This window comes from Hyperoodon ampullatus, assembly GCF_949752795.1.
Source record: "Hyperoodon ampullatus genome assembly, chromosome: 1".
Classification (NCBI taxonomy): domain Eukaryota; kingdom Metazoa; phylum Chordata; class Mammalia; order Artiodactyla; family Ziphiidae; genus Hyperoodon; species Hyperoodon ampullatus.
Genome location: NC_136914.1, coordinates 159809602 through 159830437, shown reverse-complemented (window position 1 = coordinate 159830437; position 20836 = coordinate 159809602). Strand labels below are relative to the sequence as shown.

The following is a 20836-nucleotide window of genomic DNA, read 5'->3' as shown; positions in this document are numbered from 1 at the left end:
TGGGCTGGGGAAAAATAAAGTCAGTCATAAATTTCTCCCCTAAGATATGATACTTTATCCTGTATCCTAGAAAACAGTTTAAAGGGGAAAAAAAATTATACAACTGATTCTGCATGTTCCAACTACTCTGAGTACTCCGCCTTACAGTGCCACCCGAGACAAGTCAACTACACTAAGGATTTGGGAGGTATACCCTTCTGTACAGCTCGTTTGTAAGCAATGCAAGTGCATAACCACTACTCTAATATAGTGCTCAAAAGATTAATTGAAACTTTCCTAACATCTTCCCCTCTTAGAACAATACAACTGAAGGTAATTGCTGGATGCATCATCATCTTTTAGTCTTATAAAACTTGGCATCAAGTCTCTACGGAAAGATGCATGGCAAAACATGCCACTGCTGTTGCTGCTCCTAGAAACAACTGGCAAAAAATATTTAAAGCTAAAATTTATTGCTCCAGATTTAACTCTCAGAACCAGACTGTTGTGTACAAACTGTTAATCTCCATAGATGCTCAGAGATGATTGTCTCCTTGTGTCTAAACACACAAAATACAAGCTGCTATCTGTACAGTTTACAGTACTGAAACACATATATTTGAAAATGAAGTATAGATATGTACTTTGCAAAGATACATGATTTTACAGCAGGGGTTTACCCAAACTTATTTTTTACAGCCACTTTCAAAATAGACAACAACTTCACTAGGATAGCTAAATTACATCAAAGAAAGAATCAGAGTATTGAAAGTAAATAGACTGGCCAATTCCCCAAGCTCCCAGATTATTTTTATATGTCTTTTTTCTTTTCTTTTCCTTTTTTTTTTTTTTTGAAGAAACCCCTATACATAAAATGAAAATAATATCTGGATATTTTCTTCAGTGGTGGACTAAGCAGTTTCTTAAAACAAGGCATTTAGTTTGCCTTTCACTTCCAAATGCCTTGAAAATAAGATATACTACTGCTTTAAAAGAACCATCGGAATGCTTCAGCGCTGGGAACAGGTGTTCTCTATAAAAAAAGAGCAAGAAAACAAGTTAAGCTTTCTTTCTATGTCAATATAAAATTAGATTTTTCTCCTTTACACTTCAGTAATATTTTCAGTCAGCTATACACAACATAATGACTTGTATATTTCAACATTTAATAAAAAACAAATGTTTAATCTTAGAATATTACAAAAATTAGAATATTGAATTTAATGATAATTTACTAAATATAATGATTAAAACACATTGGTCTAAAAAATATAGGACACATGGCCTAGAACATGGATAGCAATCAGAAAAAAGGGGGAGGTTCAAACTATTAGCCAATAGTAGGAAGACCAGATACAGTATATACTTACATCAGCCTTACATAGGCTGCATTTTAAGTACGCTTGCTAGAGCCAGCAAGCATACTTAAAATCTGTATCTGCTACATACATATGCAGCCTATGTAAGGCTGATGTTCAGAAGTCAGTGAAGTAATTTCTCTATTCTGGAGAATTTCTTTTATGACAGGACAACAACAAATATAACATCAATATTACCTCTATATTTAATAACTACTAATGCTAAACATTCCTACATATAATGGAATGAGAACTATATGGACAAAATATACCACTATTTTAAAATGTCTGCATTTGCAACAAATTGATGTCATATATAGGGGACAAACTTATAACTAACCAATGATACTCAATGGAGCATAATGATCCTTTTGCACCAGAAAAATATTATAGTTTTCCAAAGGAGTAATAAGCCAGCACTAAATGTATGAGCAATCCTTTTAACAAGAGGGCTTACAGTTACTGTGGGTTTTTTTGTTGGATAAACAGTAGTTAAGCTATCAAATTTTCTTTTATATATTAATGTTACAGTAATTCATCATGCCATACTCTTCATTATAAAACAGAATTACATGAGTACCTATTGATGGTACATGAGGAACAACAAGCTAAGAGTAAATTTTCCCAGAGGGCAAAAAAAAAAGTTGCTTTTCTTCCTTAGACCTGTCCAACAAGCCTGTGTAGCCTATAAGACAGCTGCTATAGATTAGTAAGTATGTAAATTGGTAGTTGAATATTACCAAAATATCTAGTAGGTATAAAAGAACACACACACATCCCCCCTTGTAAACACATCTTAAGACAGTGTTAACAGCACTTGAATTTTCAGAAAATACATGAAAAATTCTACAAACACTCTTTAATAACTGAGGTTAGCTTTTATTTACTTTCTCATATATGACTTATTTGGTTGACACAGTCCTACTGTAGCAATGTCATCTAAAAATAAAACTGTGTTAATTGAGATGTCAAATGAAATTTAAAGGAATAAAATAACCATTTTGGCTTATCTGCATTAAATAGAAGTTTAAAAAAACTTCTCATAGTTTTTTGTGCTCATAGTCAACATGATATATTTCACAATGAATGCGCTAAGAACAAACTAATGCTGTCTAATTCAAGTTTGCATATAGGTATACAAAAAATATTTAAAACTTGTGAATATTTTCTAAAATCACAAACAAAAAGGTTCATTATTCCCATAACAATAGTACTTACTAATATTGTACTCCCTATTCCTCATGGGTTAATCTATCTTCTTCTCGCCAGTTCACTATGCATACCTGGATCCCCATCATTTGACTTGGTTGGTGAGAAAAACCCCTTTACTACTTTTAAAAAAGTAACTTTTAAATGATATATGTAATTATATGTGCTCATTACACTTATTTAATCATTATTAAAAGTACTGTATGAAATAATAAGAAAATATATTCATTCATCTTAATATTCGTGCTTTACACACACACACATATATATAAGCAGTAAATGAAAACTTAGTTTACACCAGATGCTAACTTGCTGCCTGATGCCAACTAAGAATAAATTTTATATAAGTATGCATACTTATATAAATGTAGTCATTTTTAACAAGATAAGTTAGATCTAAGCATATCCATGCATTGCAGAATCACACATGAAAAATAAACATGTGCATATATATCCATATATATTCACATTTATGTGTACAGTATGTGACAAAGAGATGCCAACTTACTCTCAGATGCCAACTGGAAATAAGACTGTAAGTATATACTTATATATCTTGTATCCTGATAAACATATATGTTTATGAAGATAAACAGAAGAAATATATGGAGCACATTTTTTAAATGAGATGAACTCCTTATGTCTTAGTTTCATTTTTAAATCTCTCTTCCAATTCTTGGCTCTTCCTGTGCCCCTTTCCACCACTCAATTTTATCTGCAATATTTAGGAAAAGCAAGCTTTATAAAATGCCACTCGAGATCAAAGGTCATTGTTGTGAGGAAAAAGATAATCGCTTCTCAACGCTTGTTAGCACTAAATAGTAATTAGATAATGCCGATATGAGAAAAGCAGAGAGCTAGTTTTCTTTACTGTCATGACCTGTCACAAAATTGCACTGTGATGTGTACATATTAGTATGTATACAATTTTGAGACCAGTATGTATCTCCAAAAATAAGGATACAGACAATCCATTGCTACAGGGAAAGGGAGAAGGTAAGCAGGGATGCACCTATTAAAAATTATTTCTCCCTTATATTAAGATCTTTGAAGTTGAACCCTAAAAATGATTAGTTGGGAAATCACTTAAAATATGTGAGAAAATTTAGGAAAACCACTGGTGCATTAATTGGAACAAATCTTCAAGGCATTCATCAGAAACTTGAAGTGAAGATTCTCTAAGTTTTATTTCAGGGTTAAAAAAAGAAACAAAACTCTTCAGCATCCCACAGGCCACACAAAACAGATGTATATCCAACCTCCTGCCCAATTTTCACTGGGCTCACTGGAAATTTCCTTAAGGCCTGGATTGATTCTTTTAAGCCAGAATGGGGGTAGCAACACTGTTTTCATATGTAAAACATTGAGTTAAATTATGGGTTCTAATTAAGTCTGTCCTAATTTGGGGACATATCTTCTCTAAGGAGGTCGCCTTTGTAAGAGGACTTCTATTTTAAATGGTTGGGGGGCTTCACCACACCAATGTGGTGGATTAAGCACCCTGACCAGCTACTTTCGGGTTATATAAATTCAAGAGTCCCAGCTGGGGAATCACATTCTTGATGAGATTACAGTGACTTTCTGGATCTCAGTGATGCTTGCAGGAAATCGTTATCCTGAGTGACAGGGAAGCCAGATTCCCCAGGAAGAGAAGGGGGTGGGGAGGTAAAGAATAGAATTGAGTTGATCAGCATTGTTTAAGGCAGTCTTCACTGCTCACACGGGTGCAAACACTGGCAAACAGCAGCCTTGCTCCCAGGAGGCCTGGGGAGAAACCTGCAGCCCCCAGCTCTCCTTGTGGTACTGCTGTAAAGCATGGTGTTCCAGGGAATTCACCCCTACACGAGCCAGACCCGGTATGACCTTCAAGTTTAAAGGAATGCCTTCTGTTTTCCTCCTAAATAACTTTAAAAGGCAAATTATTGAATAAAATAATTATATAATCCAAACCTAAGTACGTTTTACATTTACTTCTTTAAAAAAATGAATACAAAAATTATCAATATGTCTCTGGCAGAAATGTATTTCAGCTTGATTTTAATTAAATCATCAATGAAGAAATAATTAAATGACCTAAAATCAGTAAATATCCCCAAATCTGCTACCTTAAGAATTTGAGCATAACTTTCTCTTTTGGTGCTTGGTAGGCAGTCATGTGAACTGTGGTATCTTTAGGTTGGGCATGCATCTACATACTCTTGTTTAAAATATGTCAAGCCTAATAAAAACTCATCTCCTAAAAACTGAAATTGGGTATCTATATTTTCCTACATATGAATTTATATGGGATTGGCTATTCACATCTAGCTCGATACAATATGTAAAATGTTGCAGTACTCAGGACACCAAACAAAACTAATCATTTTAATAAAGCTAGACATGAATTTTTAAAGAGCAAATAAAAGACAACTCAATGCTGAAATTTACTTCAGAATGCATAAAAGTTATAAATTGACATTAGCAAATTCTGTAACTAAAGTTAACTATATCTTTCCAATATTTATTCATGTAGTTTCTAATCCAAAAGTCTCACTGATTCACATAGGCCTTCAGAATTCTACTATGAAACAGGATGGCTCTAATACAATACTTCCCAAGCTGAAGTCAGTATTTTGGGGTACCATTATTCTTAGATTAATCAAAAAATAATTTCCTGTTTCCCCATTTGTTATTAATTAAAGAAACATAAACACCCAATCATTTTCCGATCCCCACATAATTATGGGAAGTATGCTTTTTCCAACCAAAAGCAAAGCAATTTCGAATTGTAGTTAGCCAATACGGCTTCTTATAAACTCTTTTGAAATACATATATTTCAAATAAAAACTTTTGTTTCACTGTGAGAACCTCCACTATAAGTTTCTTAGACTTCTGAGCATCTAAGTCCTTGAAATTGGAACCCCTCACTGCATTTGATTTACCTCTTTGCACTAGAACTTGAAAACCTTAATGAATCACTGAAATTCTGCAACAGGAAGTACATGAATAAATATGACAAAAAAAGAATAGCAGGAATCATTGTTTGCCTTTAGACATTTGATTATATTTTGTTTTGGCTTCATATGAAACTTTCAAACTTTGGGGTATTGTGGCTAAACAAAAGGAAAAGGATTCCTGATGGTTAAAAAAAAAATTCCTTTTTTCTGATTTGATTCACAAAGAATGCTAAAATATCAAGTTATATAGTTCTTAATTTTTGTACTAACAAAATTTCAAAACCTAATTGGAGAAATGGAAAATTGTATTATATATACTGTACAATATTGTGAATGTGAAAACACACACACATGCACATTATTACAAATTTGGATGATCAGTAGTTATGGTCTAAAATTATACCTAGTAAATGTTAGAGACTCCCCAAAATGTTTTAGGCAAAAATATTTTTCTATATCCTATTTACAAATAGTATATTTAAAAAACCATAATCCAATAACTATAGTAGAATTATTAGCAAGCACAGGTATAGCATAGTTCAGTAAGTTTGAGAGAACAATTAATTTATGATCAGTGATAAGCTCACAGCCCAATAATTTACTGTTATTATAATAAAAAATAACTTTATATTTTAACAATTCCAATATTTTAAAATATATGGATTAATATAAGTACACACTGTTTCCACTTTTCAAAGTACAGCTAACTTACTTTCTCGCTCTGTCCTGTTGTACTTTATATGTATCATATATGTGCTGTCTACCAGATTAATTTTTCTCATAATTCAGATTCATTCATCATATAACTGTACAAGTCTTTGGTATGCTCACACCTTATTTTGGCCATGATCCAGGATGTAAACTAAAAACACCTATCAAATACCACTAATGGGAATATTAGACCCCTCTTTAAAAGGGAGAAAGCACCAAATAAGTAACTGCATAACTTTTATGACCCACATTTCTGGAGGTCTTAAATATGATTATAAGGAGCATTCCACTTTTCTGGTTTCCAAACTGACATTTGGGGCCAGGATTTCTCTGATTAATGGTGCAACTAGAGATGACTTTTTCTTTAGGATTGATGCTCTGTGGGCTATTGCTCCTGCTACTTCTTCTGCCTTGCAAATATGAGGGCTCTTCCTCTTCCCCCCCTCTTATGAGAACACCACCACCCTCCCCATCACCACTGTGATGGCATGACTTTAAATTTAGCTAACTTTTGTAAATGGAAAGATGAGATTATGTACTATGTTGGAAAGGTGCTAAATCAAGTCAATATGGTGGTAGAGCCAGTAAGGAAAACAACTGTCCAAAGGTGGGTGTGTGTGTATATGGGGAAGGAGTGGGTTGGTAGGAAGAGAAGTAACAGTTTGACACCAAGATTCCCACTGGCCCAGAAGTGGCCAAAAGAGGCACCCATTTTTGGCCCCAGTATCTAATGTAACTACTTGATTTAGGCAAGTGTCTTGATTAATGTTATATAGGATTATACTTCAGTTGCTTTTGGTAAAAACACTTCAAACCACATCCTTCCAACAATAAGCAAATTTATTGTATTACACATGGGTAGTTTAGTGAGTAAAATATTCTTGGATTTATAAAAATAAACTATAACAGGGATGGTACCAGGATAAGCAGAAAGAGAAAAAAATTTCAACGATCCATAAATTTAAAAGATGCTTTTGAAAAAATATTTTATATATTATTTTTAGCCTATGTATAAGAGGAAGTGTGAAAGGAAATTAAACTTGATATTAAAAAAGCAAAAATCAGGTTAATAAAATCAATACTGTCAAGAATGATTAAAATATTTAGAGTTAATTTTATTTATATATGCCAATATGTTTAAATCTTTATGAAAAAAATATATGGTTATACGATAATGAATCTGAATATATATACATATATATGAATGTATGAATTCATATATGTATATGTATATATATATATATATATATATATATATATATATATATGGCAGACACAAGATAAATAATTCTATCTCCCCTCAAAGTCACTCTACTGATTCCTGTTGACTACAACAATACCTTTAGGTGAGATCATTGCTAATTAGCTATCGAAAACACCACCAGCATTCTGTTCATGACCAAGTTGTTGGACATTTTTTTAAAATTTTTGGTTTTTTTTAAAGCAGACAGTGAACTGTCATCTTTTATTAAAGAGAAGAAATATTCACATAAAATGTGAAGAAATGGGAGGTCAGTTAAAAAAATTGAGGTGATTTTTAAAGCCATCAGAACCATGATTTGGACAGCCTCTAACTTCTATTCAAATAAAATACAATAGTTACACCTAATCTCTATAAGAAATTCAAATTATGGTGCTTCTTTTTGATTATTAGAGATGTGGGAATTTGAGAAATAGTCATTTTTTTCTATATTACATAAAAAGTGAAAATAAGTTTAATAGAAAATTCCTCTTGGGCTAAGTTCTATAATATTTTGAATGTAGTCACTGAACTTCATTTGGTTCAGAATCTTCTATGACAAAAAGCCAACCGCTGAGATAAACCCAGCCTAGAAACCAAAGTGTGTTTTATGGCCATTAATTGCTTGGAGGAATTTAGAGAAAATTCCAAACTTTTCACAGTCATTAGATATTATCAGCAAAATAATGTACTTGATTAAAACTATACTTCTGAGAATCACATGTTGCTTGGAGTATTTCTTTCAAAAAAAAACTTTTTAATAACTGCAATTGTCATTACACTGAATGTTTAAATTCAGTCATGCTGACTTCTTGGTTTCTTCCCTTAATTTTCTGTTTAAATAATAAAATTGAAAGGTATACAGTCAACAATTATAATTTAATCAAGTTATTACATGTTACTTGGCTCTTTAGAAATGTATTTTGGTTAATCTCCCTCATTAAGAGGACATACACTCTGAAGCAGTCTCCACTAACATGGTCTCACCGTATCTTGTTCTAGAGCAAGTCCTTAAGAGTCAAATTTCTCCTTAGGGAATTTCCATGTACTACTTCTTTTTCTATGTGTATCATGTACTCCATCTTCATGCAAACAGAGTCACAATCACATAGTTAACTAACTAGTAGAGTAAATTAATAAGCTTAACTTTTTTCAGGCACAGGATTTATAAGCTGTAGTGATTAATATTCTTTTTATCATTTTTCTGGAGTCTTTTCTATATGTGAAATTCTGTATTTTCCAGGAAATTCTCTGTATAACCCCTTAAAAATTACACTGATGTTTTTGAACAGTTAGTTGTTTATAGATGCTGATGGCCTCTATCTCCCTAAACACCATCATCAATTTTTAGCATCAGTTTTCCCATCTTGGCATTTCTATGTTTCTAATTACAGACTTGAGCAAATTACTCTTAAAGAGAAATTAGGAGGACAAAAAATCTAGTTAGTTTACATAAAACTATTTTATCCACTATGGTAAATGAAAAGAAAAAATGCTGAGTGGTTCTAGTGAATCTAAACCCAGACTCATGGCATCTTTCAAAAGAAATTTGAGGCATTAACCATTTCTACTAATTTCTTATTTAAACCAGACTCAAAAAGATGACCTTGGACATGACAATCCTTTCTGCCAACATGCTCCTTTCTCATTTCTCTTTAACCTATAACACTACAGTCTTCCTGTCCTCCCTCTCTCCCTCCCTCCCTTTCTTCTTTTCTTCCTTCCTTCCTTTCTTTCTTTCTTTCAATATAGCTCTTTCTCTTATTCAGGTCATACAAGGGTTTCCAGTGCTCTGTAAAATATGCTTGAAATAACAAGTCATACTGTAGATTCTCAGTATGTTCAAGGCAAGAATTCCTTTTTCTTTTCTTATTCCTTGAAAAATTCTGGAGTACTAATAGAAAACTTAATACTACACTACATAACCACATGAAGTAGCCAAGTAGAAATCACAGATAGCAGTATGTGTTTCTTATCTAGATCTGGGAACAACTAGGCCAAGGATGAATTAAGGAATCCCAAGGCTTTTAAATATGTGTGAGATTGCTTTCAGAGTTTTCTAAAATTACAATTATATCATTTGAAATGCGTCCATTTTTGGGGCTGATAATTAAGAATGTAAGTAGGGAGCTAATTATCTTGGATGAAAGATTAAGATGTAGAATTAGGGAATGACATAGGTATTTTAAAAAGGCAGTTAGGAATAATGAAAAGTTTGAGTTCCTTAAACGAAGATGTGTGTGTGTGTATGTGTGTGTATCCACAGCACTTACTATAAATCTTAGAAAATAACAGTTCCTACCTAAAGATATGTTGAATTGAATTGAATTTATCAAGGGTTTACCATGTGTTTAGTATATACCATGAATTCATGAATATACCTCATAGGTACAGACCTGCCTAGGAGAAGTAAAGACACACTGCTTATAGAAACACATTTACATTTTACTCTTTATCTTGGTAACATTGTTCCATTTACAAATATAATTTCTTTCCTCACTACAGATTTGTTCAATAGTGTTGTGGCTGTCACTAAACTAGTGTTTTTCAAGCTTTTTTGACTGCAACCAACAGTTGGAAATACATTCTACATAGCAGCCTAGTACATGCATACACATACATTTATGTGTACATACATAACTGAAACAAAAGTTTAACAATATGTACTCTTACTACATGTGATACACTCATATATTTTCTGCTCCATTCCATTCTATTCTACTTTCTAAAAATCCTGGTGATAAGCCAACACATTGGTTTTCATGGACCACTAATGTGTTGTCACCTGCAGTTTGCAAAACACAGCTTCACGCCATACAAATAACATGTATATGTGAAAAGCATCACATGAGGAAAATCCAAAACCACTCCACTTCATAACACATTTAACTCTATGGATAGCAGCCTTACATAGAACAACCAATATGTATATCCTTTGGCATTTTAAAGACTAGTGTTCTCTATTTTGTTTTCCATGACTGACCATTAGAGCACACTGAGTGTTTCTGAGAAGATGCCACATCTCACTTCGCATTCATCTACATACAACTGAGAATTTTATCTCTTTTCCTTATTCTCGACTCCATTAAAACCATCCCTGATCTCATTTAACCTATAAACAAGAACATTTCCCATAGAGAAGTCTTTGCCCAGCACAGTTATTTTTCTGCCACGGATTCACCATCACTCATAATCATCATTTCCAATTAAATCTATATAGTCTATTATTCTTTTAAAAATTTATTTCATCTCTTTTCACTCTGTAAAGTTTTAAAGAAAATACATCTTCTCCAGAATTTGCCAGATTTGCTGAAATACACAGAGATGCCCATGACTCTTCCTGCTCTATAAACATTTATCCCTTTCTTTGCTCATCCTACTTGATCTCTATCCTTTTGATACTATCAATCATCCAGAGTTTTTTTTTTTTAAGCCCTTGAGCAAGAAGCAGAACTTTCAGCACAGTTTCCCCCATAGTTTGACACTTTTCTTCACTTGCTCCAGAATGTCCTCTGAAATATGAATTTAGATGAATATGACACCCAAATGGAATCCCATCTTCCACCCATCTTGGAAGTATTCAGTTACACTCGGGAGTTATCCTACCAAATGTTTCAAAGGCATAAGTAAACATAATAACATCAGCTAAAACACAATCTGTTTTTCCTTGTCTCTAATTCAGCGGCCACTCCACTGAACTTTAGACTCAGCTCTGACTCCCTAACCAAATGTATTGAGTCAAGCATGAAAACATTATCTCCCCCCCTTATTGTTTCCATTCTCTGCAAAACTTCTATAACTGCTTCAGCAGTTATAGTCAGCAAAGCAGATGTCCATACGCTGTCCTGACAAAACTTCTTCTAGATACTGCATTGCACCCTGGCTTGAATATCTCTTTCTCCTTCGTTTTTAAAGCTTTCTTGGTTAGTATTCCAAATCTTTTAGGGCTTATCACTATTTTCTCCCAGAAAACCAACAGCATTTTCTATTATTGCTCACTAACTTTCTTCATTTCATAAATACTCTCTTCTTATTAAAAAGAAAAAAGATCTGCATAGTCACTTCACTTTTTAATCTCAAAATGTATATCTACCCGTTTAACTTCCTACACACTCACTCACTCACACACACACACACACACACACACACACACACCCCATCTTCGAAAACAAGAGTTACTCTACACTTTTCCAGTGTTTGTAAATATGTTCTCCAACCAGAATCTGTGACAAGCATTTAACCATTTCTTACAATGATTTTCTTAAACTCACAAATGCACACTTAGAACAACTCCTGTGTCTGTCCAAATAAAGGAAATAGTAGCCAAACAAAGATATTGAGTTGAAACACACACACGCACACACACACACACACACACACACACACACACACCCACAATGTATTAAAAGATACAGAAATTAATGGTAGTGGTGTTCCTTTGGTGAGGAAGGAGGATTTGTTTATCAGGTTTATCTCTTTCCAAGTGAAATCATGCCAGATGTTTGGTGAACTGGATGATTAAAACAAATATTCAGAAAACTCAAAGCCACAAAAGAGTCTACATGGGCTTTAATTTCTGATAACCATAAATAACTTGTTGGTATACTGAATTATCTATAAATGTAATTGTCTTCTCCTCTACTTTTTATTGATGACTTTAAATTAGGAACCAGAAATCGTATAGCATCTTTCAGTATGCAAAGAACATGAACCTACACACAATATTAAAAGTTGTAGTGAAGGTTGGTATTACTATGTCCATTTCACAGTTGAGGAGATAAAGTTCAGAGAAGTAATGCTGATGTAGCTAATATTGTTCAACTGGTAAGTTACTTGAAACTAGTGGCTCTTCCCACAATCTATCACCTAAATGTAGCCACAAGGGCCCAAATATTATTTTTAATTATAAAATAAGTGAAAAGCCAAGAAACTAGTAGTTTATTTTTCCTAAATATAATTTATATTTGCTTTTATATCAGCCAAAGAAATGCATCTTTAGTTATTAGTTCTTTGAAAAAGCAGTTGTTTGCTATGCGACTGTCTTCTGAGTAAGAAGTGTAACATGAAATAGATAGGTTAAAGATCAAAAAAATAGAAAAACAAAAAAAATTCACAGGCTCACTCTCATACCTGGCTATGGATTCTTATGCTCTTGAAATAAATTAAGAGAAAGCCTTGAAGTTTCACAGAAAAAAAAATATTTCTCATAATGTTTTAGAGTAGAAGTTAACAAGCCTGCTGGGATCCTTTTAGCCCCTGCGGAGCTAAGTCTTCAACATTATTAAATGGCTGTCGCATCTGAAGTATGCTGCAACATAACTCAATAAACAACAGAAAACATGTGATGCTGAATAGAGGGAGGCTTTTCGATTACCCTGCAGAATAATTCAAGTTCAGGACAGGTGTTTGCATGTGATGGAACAAGATATGACTGAAGGATAAAACCACCTGTGTGTCCCTCCCTCAATATTTTGAAACTACTAAGGATAATAGCATAAATGCTAGATGAAAAAGTATGTTAAGAACGAGCAGAAGCACTGCAGCACAAATGAAGGAATACAATTATGCATGCACCAAATCCTCAAAATTTACACTGATCCCACCAAAGAAAGTACTGTCTTGAAAACAGGCTTTTGTTAAAAAAAAAAAAAAAATGATATTATCTAGAGCGCTCTACTTCCCCAGCCAAGATCATCTGACGTTCTAATTGGTAACTGAAAAATCACACTTATAAAGGTGAAAGGTTTTACCATTATTTTGGGTTCATTTTTGCTTTTTAAAAATTAATCTAGGGCTTCCCTGGTGGCGCAGTGGTTGAGAGTCCGCCTGGCGATGCAGGGGACACGGGTTCGTGCCCCGGTCCGGGAAGATCCCACATGCCGCGGAGCAGCTAGGCCCGTGAGCCATGGCTGCTGAGCCTGCGCGTCCGGAGCCTGTGCTCCGCAGCGGGTGAGGCCACAACAGTGAGAGGCCCGCGTACCGCAAAAAACAAACAAACAAACAAAAAAACTAATCTAAAACTAAGAGGAAAACTGAAAGAGAAGTAGTCCTTTGTCCAACTTGCATATTTACATGGGCCTTTCAATAAATCTTGAATTTAACCTATTAATTTAAGTAGATATTTTTATATGATGAATGAGCTCATTTTTAATATTTGTAAAATATGAATAAAAATAAATATAAGAGACTGAAGCATATCCAGGCTTGTGAAACTTATTGGATAGTAGGATATTTTGGTACATTTTTCCAAAGCAAAATTAAAAAGTCAATTGTTTTCTGGTAAAAGTAAACTACATATTCAATCTGACCAATTGAGATTGAACAGTAAGTTCTAAGAGCACCAACTACTTCAGATGAGTTTTTTAAAGATACACTTCAACCTGTTCCTGGGGAACACTCCAGTAGTTTTTTGGTTTATGTTTATATCCAGAGGGAATATTCTACCAGTGTCTCCAGGATCACCCCGACAGTTCTTCAGTCTCCAACCTTGTACTCTAGAACAAATATGGATGAAATGCCCATGTCTTCTTACATGCCTTTCAGTTTTTAGTCTTACAGACTATTTTATTAAATTGTCCTGTATTTGTCAATCTGTAAGTCTGCACTGTGCAAAATTCTTAACTATTCACCCAGGAGAACAGTTGACTAAAACTAACCAAAATATGCAGCAATGCTTCAGTAATCAATTCATTAAAAAGTTTAAAAATCAAGTAACTTTTATTTCCTTCATCACTAGATATACTTTCCATTCTCACTTAAAATTTCCAAATATTTTTATATGATTAAAGTCTAAAGTTTGTTGTTGTTATTGGCTTTTTGATTGTTTATTTTTATGTTGTTTAATGATGGCTGAACTTCAAACAAACATTTTTATAGGATAATCTACAAATGCTTTTAATTGCTTTAATTCTACTATTCCTAATTGCCATCCAAAAGATTGGTTAGAATTTGCAAGATGTTTGGATGAGAAGGGGTATGATTTTCATTTAGGAATTATTTTAAAATGTGTGGTTCTTTTAAAAACAATTTTGACTAACTTGTATTAAATCTAGTGATGGAAACAATCTCACTGGACTTGCATTACACTTTGATGTCTTGGCAACAAATCTATTTTCTGCCTTTAGTCAAAGCTGAAATTTTCTGAGCTTTTTTCCTTAGCATTTATGAAATTCAGACTATTTTCCCTATGTTATTTCTATATTACATTCTAGTGTTAATCTACTATCATTTGATTTGAATTTCTTGAAAAGTTTCCTCTTTCCTTTTGATTAAAACAAAAATGTGTATTTTTATACTGGGATGTTTTTGATTCTTGAAACTGAAAACTGAAAACCCATTTTTGAACTATGATATAAAATGACAAACTGTTGTATGTTGCAATTTAAGATACGAAACATCTGTATTTTACCTGTAGGTTTTTTTTGTCACAAACTTCCAAATCTTATATGACATGTTCAATTGTTGACCAGTTTCGTTATTTAACCATACAGAGTCTGAGTTTGAGTGACACACCTATTTTATGTGTGGTCTACAAATGAAAAGGTGAGGAAGCAGGTGCCACCTTCCTGCAAAAATCGCAGACAATGCTCTGTCCAGAATTTTACAATTGCCATTTGTGTGGTTGAAGCTCTTAGAACTTAACGTCGTATACAGGAAATGTGTCCCTCCTCCCTTAGAACACTCTTCGAAATCCAGTTACCAAGCGTGGGGCAATATCTGGATGCTTTCCACGAGACCTCTTAGGACCTCAACCTAACTTGTGGAAAATTATTTGGGGCCCGTTCATTCAGCAGATAAATTTTTAAAAGAGAGAAAAGAAAAGAAAGATGAGATTATCCTTTTTCCTGACTTTCCAGTTTCTCAGTCTCTTCACTCTAACGTTCTTCTTCCAACTCCCGCCTCCAGCTCACAGAAAGCCTGGGTGGCAGCGGTGTGTACGCTCAGCAGAGAGCCAAGAGCGGGGGCAGGGAAGCCTCCCGAGGCACTGCTTACTAATGTAATTCCATAAATCAGCTAATGGGAGAGAAACCAGATCTGTGTGGTCTCTAATGCTGTCCCACAGAGATCAATCATGTCACCTGAACAATGTTCAGGGACTACGAGGCTGGGGTTACCCACGGGACAATTTTCTCCCTTGAGTCATATCAGGTTGAGAGATTTAAAAAAAGTTAGATCTTAGTATCAGAAATGTAACTGCTGTGACTATAAAAACTACAGGATTCCCTTTGTATGAGATTACCTTTGTGTGAGACAAAGGTCTGTCATATAATGTATTATCATACTATGTAATCACATTTCTTAAAATATCTGGGAACTTAATATTGATCATTTAGGATACAAGTTTTTAAGATAAGTTTTGTTGCACAGGGGCATACAGAATTTGTAATGACTGCTTTGAATAATCAGTGATAATTTTTTTAGTAGAGTAATTGACTAAATGAATAGTCTTATATGCAACTATACAGTGCACAATATCATAGGAAAACTAAGTTTGTTTTATATGCATTGTTATCATATGGAATACTATAAAGGGGTGATTTTATTAATATATTTTTAAGGAATTAAGATGCTCTTAACATGAGGCTAAGCAGGAAAACGTGGAAATAAGTAAAGCAGTTTTAAAAGGAATGCCAGAGGGGAGGCTTTAAAAAATGTGGGCAAGAATCCCAACACATCTATGTGAATCTGTCTTAATTTCAGTTTACTCACCCTGAGAATCTGATTACACCTCCAGTATTTGGCATGAGAATAAGTCAAAGGGAAGAAGAGCACATGGGGCTTGAAGTGATAAATAAGAATAGTAGTGATGACTATAATCCAGATATTAATTGGTGTCCATAATTTAAAGTCAACAAATATTAGCTACTGAACTTACACCTGAAATCCACAGGTAATATCCATAATGAATCCCCAAATCACTATCCTTAGCCAGGGAGTCTACCTGACATCTAAAACATTTCCACAGATGATGATAAGTTACAGAAACCAAATTAGAGAGGGAAGCAGGTCAGCAGGGGTACTTTTCACCATCCCATAACCACTGCTCCAGCTTTGGTTCAGTCATGTAAACCCTGTCACTCTGACATGCATCCAGCTGGTTTCCTACAACCATAACTGTGTGGTTACACATGTGCTTAAGGCAATCATGCTGCCTTTGCCGCTTTAAAATGACCTAGATAGAATCTTGGCCAATTAAAATTTAAAAGTAAACAAAACTTTTTCTTTCTTTCTGCCAAATTGCATTCCATTAATAATCTTAGCTTTGAACCAAGAACAATTCTCTGGTAGGAAGGGGGGTATAGCTAGGAGAACATCTTCAGAGAGCTCTACAAAGAGAGAACTGTGTTTCCCCTCCCATCCACACCCCAGTTTCTGAAGATCAACAGAATTTTAAAACAGAAGAAAAGGTAATATTATGGAATTTTGTGATCAAAAAGCCTAAGAAACTTAAGGATCATGATAAGTTTGTGGGAAAACTATCAAAAGGAAGAAAAAAGGAAACTTATGAAATTTGTTTAGACTAATAAATCAGCATAGAAACTTGTGCAGAAAACCTCTTGGTACTCACATTAAACTCGTTCAGAGAGGTTACTTACTAAATAAATGAGAATTATTCAGTGGTCCTATCTACTACATACCCTAAATTGGGATGCAGGCAGTGCATGAGTCTAGCAAAAAATGAAGGCCACTTAGCAACACCAAATCTATAATTCTAGATTTTATAATCCTAGATACTATAGTTCAAGAGGAAAAAAAAGTAAAAGCTATGTAGTGCTTATCAACTGGGCAATAACAGGAGGCTTTATTATGAACTGAATTTTAATTGCCCATGGGCCTTAGAGACCTAGAGAAGTTATATTAATCCAGAGAAGATCATTCAAAGCTAAAAACTAATTTTTGCCACCTAAGAAAACACATGGACCTATGCCTTTATAATTGCTATTATCTTTGCTTAAGCAGAGTTGCCAAAGGAAATGTAATAAACCACCCTGGAGTAAAGTCAAACTTTCATCAGAGATGGGTTCTTTTATGAAGAGAAATCAATGCAATATTTTGATGGAATTGATCATAATCAATAATGATATCAATATAAATTGATTTTGAGGGAATTCCAAAGTGCTATTTGCTTTGACTTATATTAATAAAACTTAAAAAAAAAAACCCTGTATCTTACTTGTGTTCAAACATGCAAAGATCTTTAACTCTTTTCCCTTCTCCTTTTAAAGACCAGTCCTTCTTGGAGAAAATTCCTTTAAGCCACATTCACAATTTTTTAAAATAATGTGCAGATTTTCCTCTGATGATAACTTGTGAGAACCACTCTCAGCCTACAATCCAGCCCATTGAATATTCCCTAATGCTAAATCCACCACCTATATATGAACACTTAGACATCTACTCTGTAAATTATATCAAGAGGCTAAATATGATTACCTGTCTATATTTCTTTACTAAATATACCACCAAACCCATTTACCTCTGATTTTTCATTTATTCCCCTTTTGTTTTGATCAGGTCACCATATGAAATTTCCACCAAACACATCAATCTTTGTATTTAATATAATTAAAAACCTAATTTAACAATTAATTTAGTGATAATCTGTACGTTGTCTGTTTTAAGGGCATATATGAAAAAGAAACTATTATTGACCAAATAGTGTGTCCAACAAAACAGTGCTTGGTGTATAGAACAATTTTGTGACTACAAAATGGTTAATCTGCTAAATGCAGAACCCCAAATTTATATTTTTTGTAACTGAGTTTTAGGAATCATTCGTTTCTAAGCTATGTAAGACATTATTAAATAAAATTACCATCACCTGCTACAAATTTTATCTATTCTAAGTCATCTCTCCTTAAAAACTGCAAATGGTGTTCAGCTTTCTATACTATATCCACTTTCCGGAAAAACACCAAGTATGCAGAAAATAAAATGAGGAAACAGAAACATTTTGTCATGGTAAGGAGAAAAATTATCCTAGAAGAGGGTAGAAAATCCCCTTTTGAATTAATGTATTTCCGTTTCAATGATGTGTGTGTGTGTGTGTGTGTGTGTGTGAATGGGAATGTAGGCTTGTGTGCCACAAACTGTGTCCTCACTGTTACAACTGGGCCACTAATAAGTCTCTCTTGCCCAATAAAAGTATATAGAATGTGATGTGTCCCACCCGTTGGGCAGAGGTGCTTTTAAAAATAATAATAAGGGGGGAGGGGTCATTTTGAACCACCAAGGGAAATTTCTGACCATATTGAATGTGAAACTTCTGATTTTTCAAACCAATTACATTAGTTTTCCTCCCGGAGCTAAAAAGGAGGGGCGCCCTCCCCATATGGAGGGCGGTTCCAGGCGAAGTGCAGCTGGGGAGGGTGGCGGAGAGGCCATGACCTCCGCAAACCACCTACAACTGTATCTTACAACCTGAATGAAGCTTCAGGAAAGGGGTACTGCATCTTGAAGCCAGACACGAAGCCCTGAAGGGGAGAGGAGAGGGGAGTGAGGAGGGAGGGGGGGAGACTGGGAAACAAGAAATCATCTCCTCTGACCTCTAGCGAAGTGCCAGGTTTTTTCTTTAGCTCTTCACATTTTCTAAATTTGCAGATCTGGTGTCCCGTTTTGCGGTTCCTGCAACTGCTGCAGACGCCACAGTTGATGAGCCTCTTGCAGGGCACGCAGACCCCACACCTTTTCCTCTTCTTCTTGGCCGGGTTGGCTCCGCCAGCTCCCCCCGAGGAGGACGAGGAGGAGGAGGAATGATTCTGCGGGCAGTCTGCCAGATTGGCAATTTGAAACGCACTGTCTGTGACGGCTGCTGAGGCTGCTGCGGGGGAGTGAAGGGCTGTCATGACGATGACCCCTGGAGGTAATGAGATGCCCCCTAAAGCCGGGATAGCGGAAAAAGTCCCCACGCGCTCGGGGAGATTCATTATCTCTGCTTCAGCAGCGCCGCATTTGAGCTTGTTCATGCATTCCCCCGCCAAAGGTCTGCAGTGTTCGGGGGATAAGGTGGAGAGGAAATTAGTATTTGCCATTTGCAACGACGGCTCTGGCGGGCAGCCAGCTTTCCCCAGCCTCTGGGAGTCGTTTCGGTGGTGCATGCTGGTCCTGCCGCCGCCGCCGCCGCCGCCGCCACCGCCGCCGCCGCCACCACCACCGCCGGTGGGGAGGATCGCCGAGGAGGAGGCGGAGGAGGAGGCGGCGGCGGAGGAGGATTTCCTGCTGCCCCCGCCGCCCCCGCCGCCGCCCCCGCCGCCGCCGCCTCCGCCGCCCCCGCCCCCGCCACTGCCCCAGAGCATGGCGGTGGCGGCGGCGGCGGTGGCCGCGTTGTCGCAGTTCCAGGGGGACATGCCGATGCGCGCGGCGGCCGCGGCGGCGGCGGCGCTGCTGGGGAAGATGGGGGTGGTGATGCGCGCGATCTTGGCCGCCTGCGGGAAGGCGCCCCCGTTGGTCTTGTAGAAGGAGGTGGCAAAGGAGCGGTAGCGCTCCATCTCCGAGTTGTAATCCACAAGGCTGTTCAGGGCCCCCTCGGGCAGGTGGCTTTCCTTGGGCAAGCCCGGGGCCTCCGGGCTCGGCCCGGGCTCCACGCAGACATTGGTGTTCATGGTACAGGGGGGGAAGAAGGGGTGCAGGGTGGAAGTGGGGACCGTCTGGTCCGACACCTGGGTGGGAAAGGGGGGAAGGTGGGGGGGAGGGAAGGGGGTGATGGTGGTGCCGGGGTGGGGGCCGAGGCGGGAGGGGAAAGTGGGTCCGGGTGGGGAGAGCAAGGTGAGGACTGCTTTATTCCTCTCTGGGGCGCATTTCCACAGACGGTGAATTCCCAGGCAGCGTCTTCCTTTGCATTATCCTCCAACTGTTACAACTAAAATAAAGAAAGTCATTCCAACAAGCAGCACGAGGAAAAAGATCGACAAATAAATAAACAGCCTCCCTCACTACCCCACCGCAGACGCTGAAAGCTCCCACATTCTTCGTCAGGTCGTTTGCATAACAATCATCAAGGCGTGACCCCCCCCCCATTCCCATCCTTCCCCCACGCTCCCAGCCCCGCTCTCTCCCTCCCCACAGCACACCACGGCTCCTCCCCCCTATTCTTATAACCCTCCTGAGAAAATGTATTAATAGCCAGGATACCCAGGGAAAGAGGAAAGACAGGGGTGACAAATGCCGAGGGAAAAGGGCAACTGGAGTGCTTAAAGACATGCAAATCAGGGGTGGGAGGGCGATACTACCTATAAGCAGAGGGCATTTAAACATTATGAAATGTATGAACAAGTGCTGCCTGGGCATGCAAATGCTTTAAAGTAGAAAACAGCTATGGCCCTATGAGGAAAATGAACAGGAAATTAGCAAATGAAGTACTGAGAAAGTCTGCAATACATCCGAGTATAAACTGTAAGCAAAC

General features: G+C 36.4%; 1 protein-coding gene across 1 annotated transcript; it reads right to left on the bottom strand.

Moving 5' to 3' along the window:
- Positions 1-967: 967 nt before the first annotated feature.
- CXXC4 (CXXC finger protein 4) lies at positions 968-20036 on the bottom strand (the record flags this gene model as incomplete). Its single annotated transcript, XM_079697699.1, has 2 exons — positions 968-1012; positions 18981-20036. 2 exons carry the CDS (start codon positions 20034-20036, stop codon positions 968-970), a joined length of 1101 nt encoding a protein of 366 aa, XP_079553825.1.
- Positions 20037-20836: the final 800 nt, after the last annotated feature.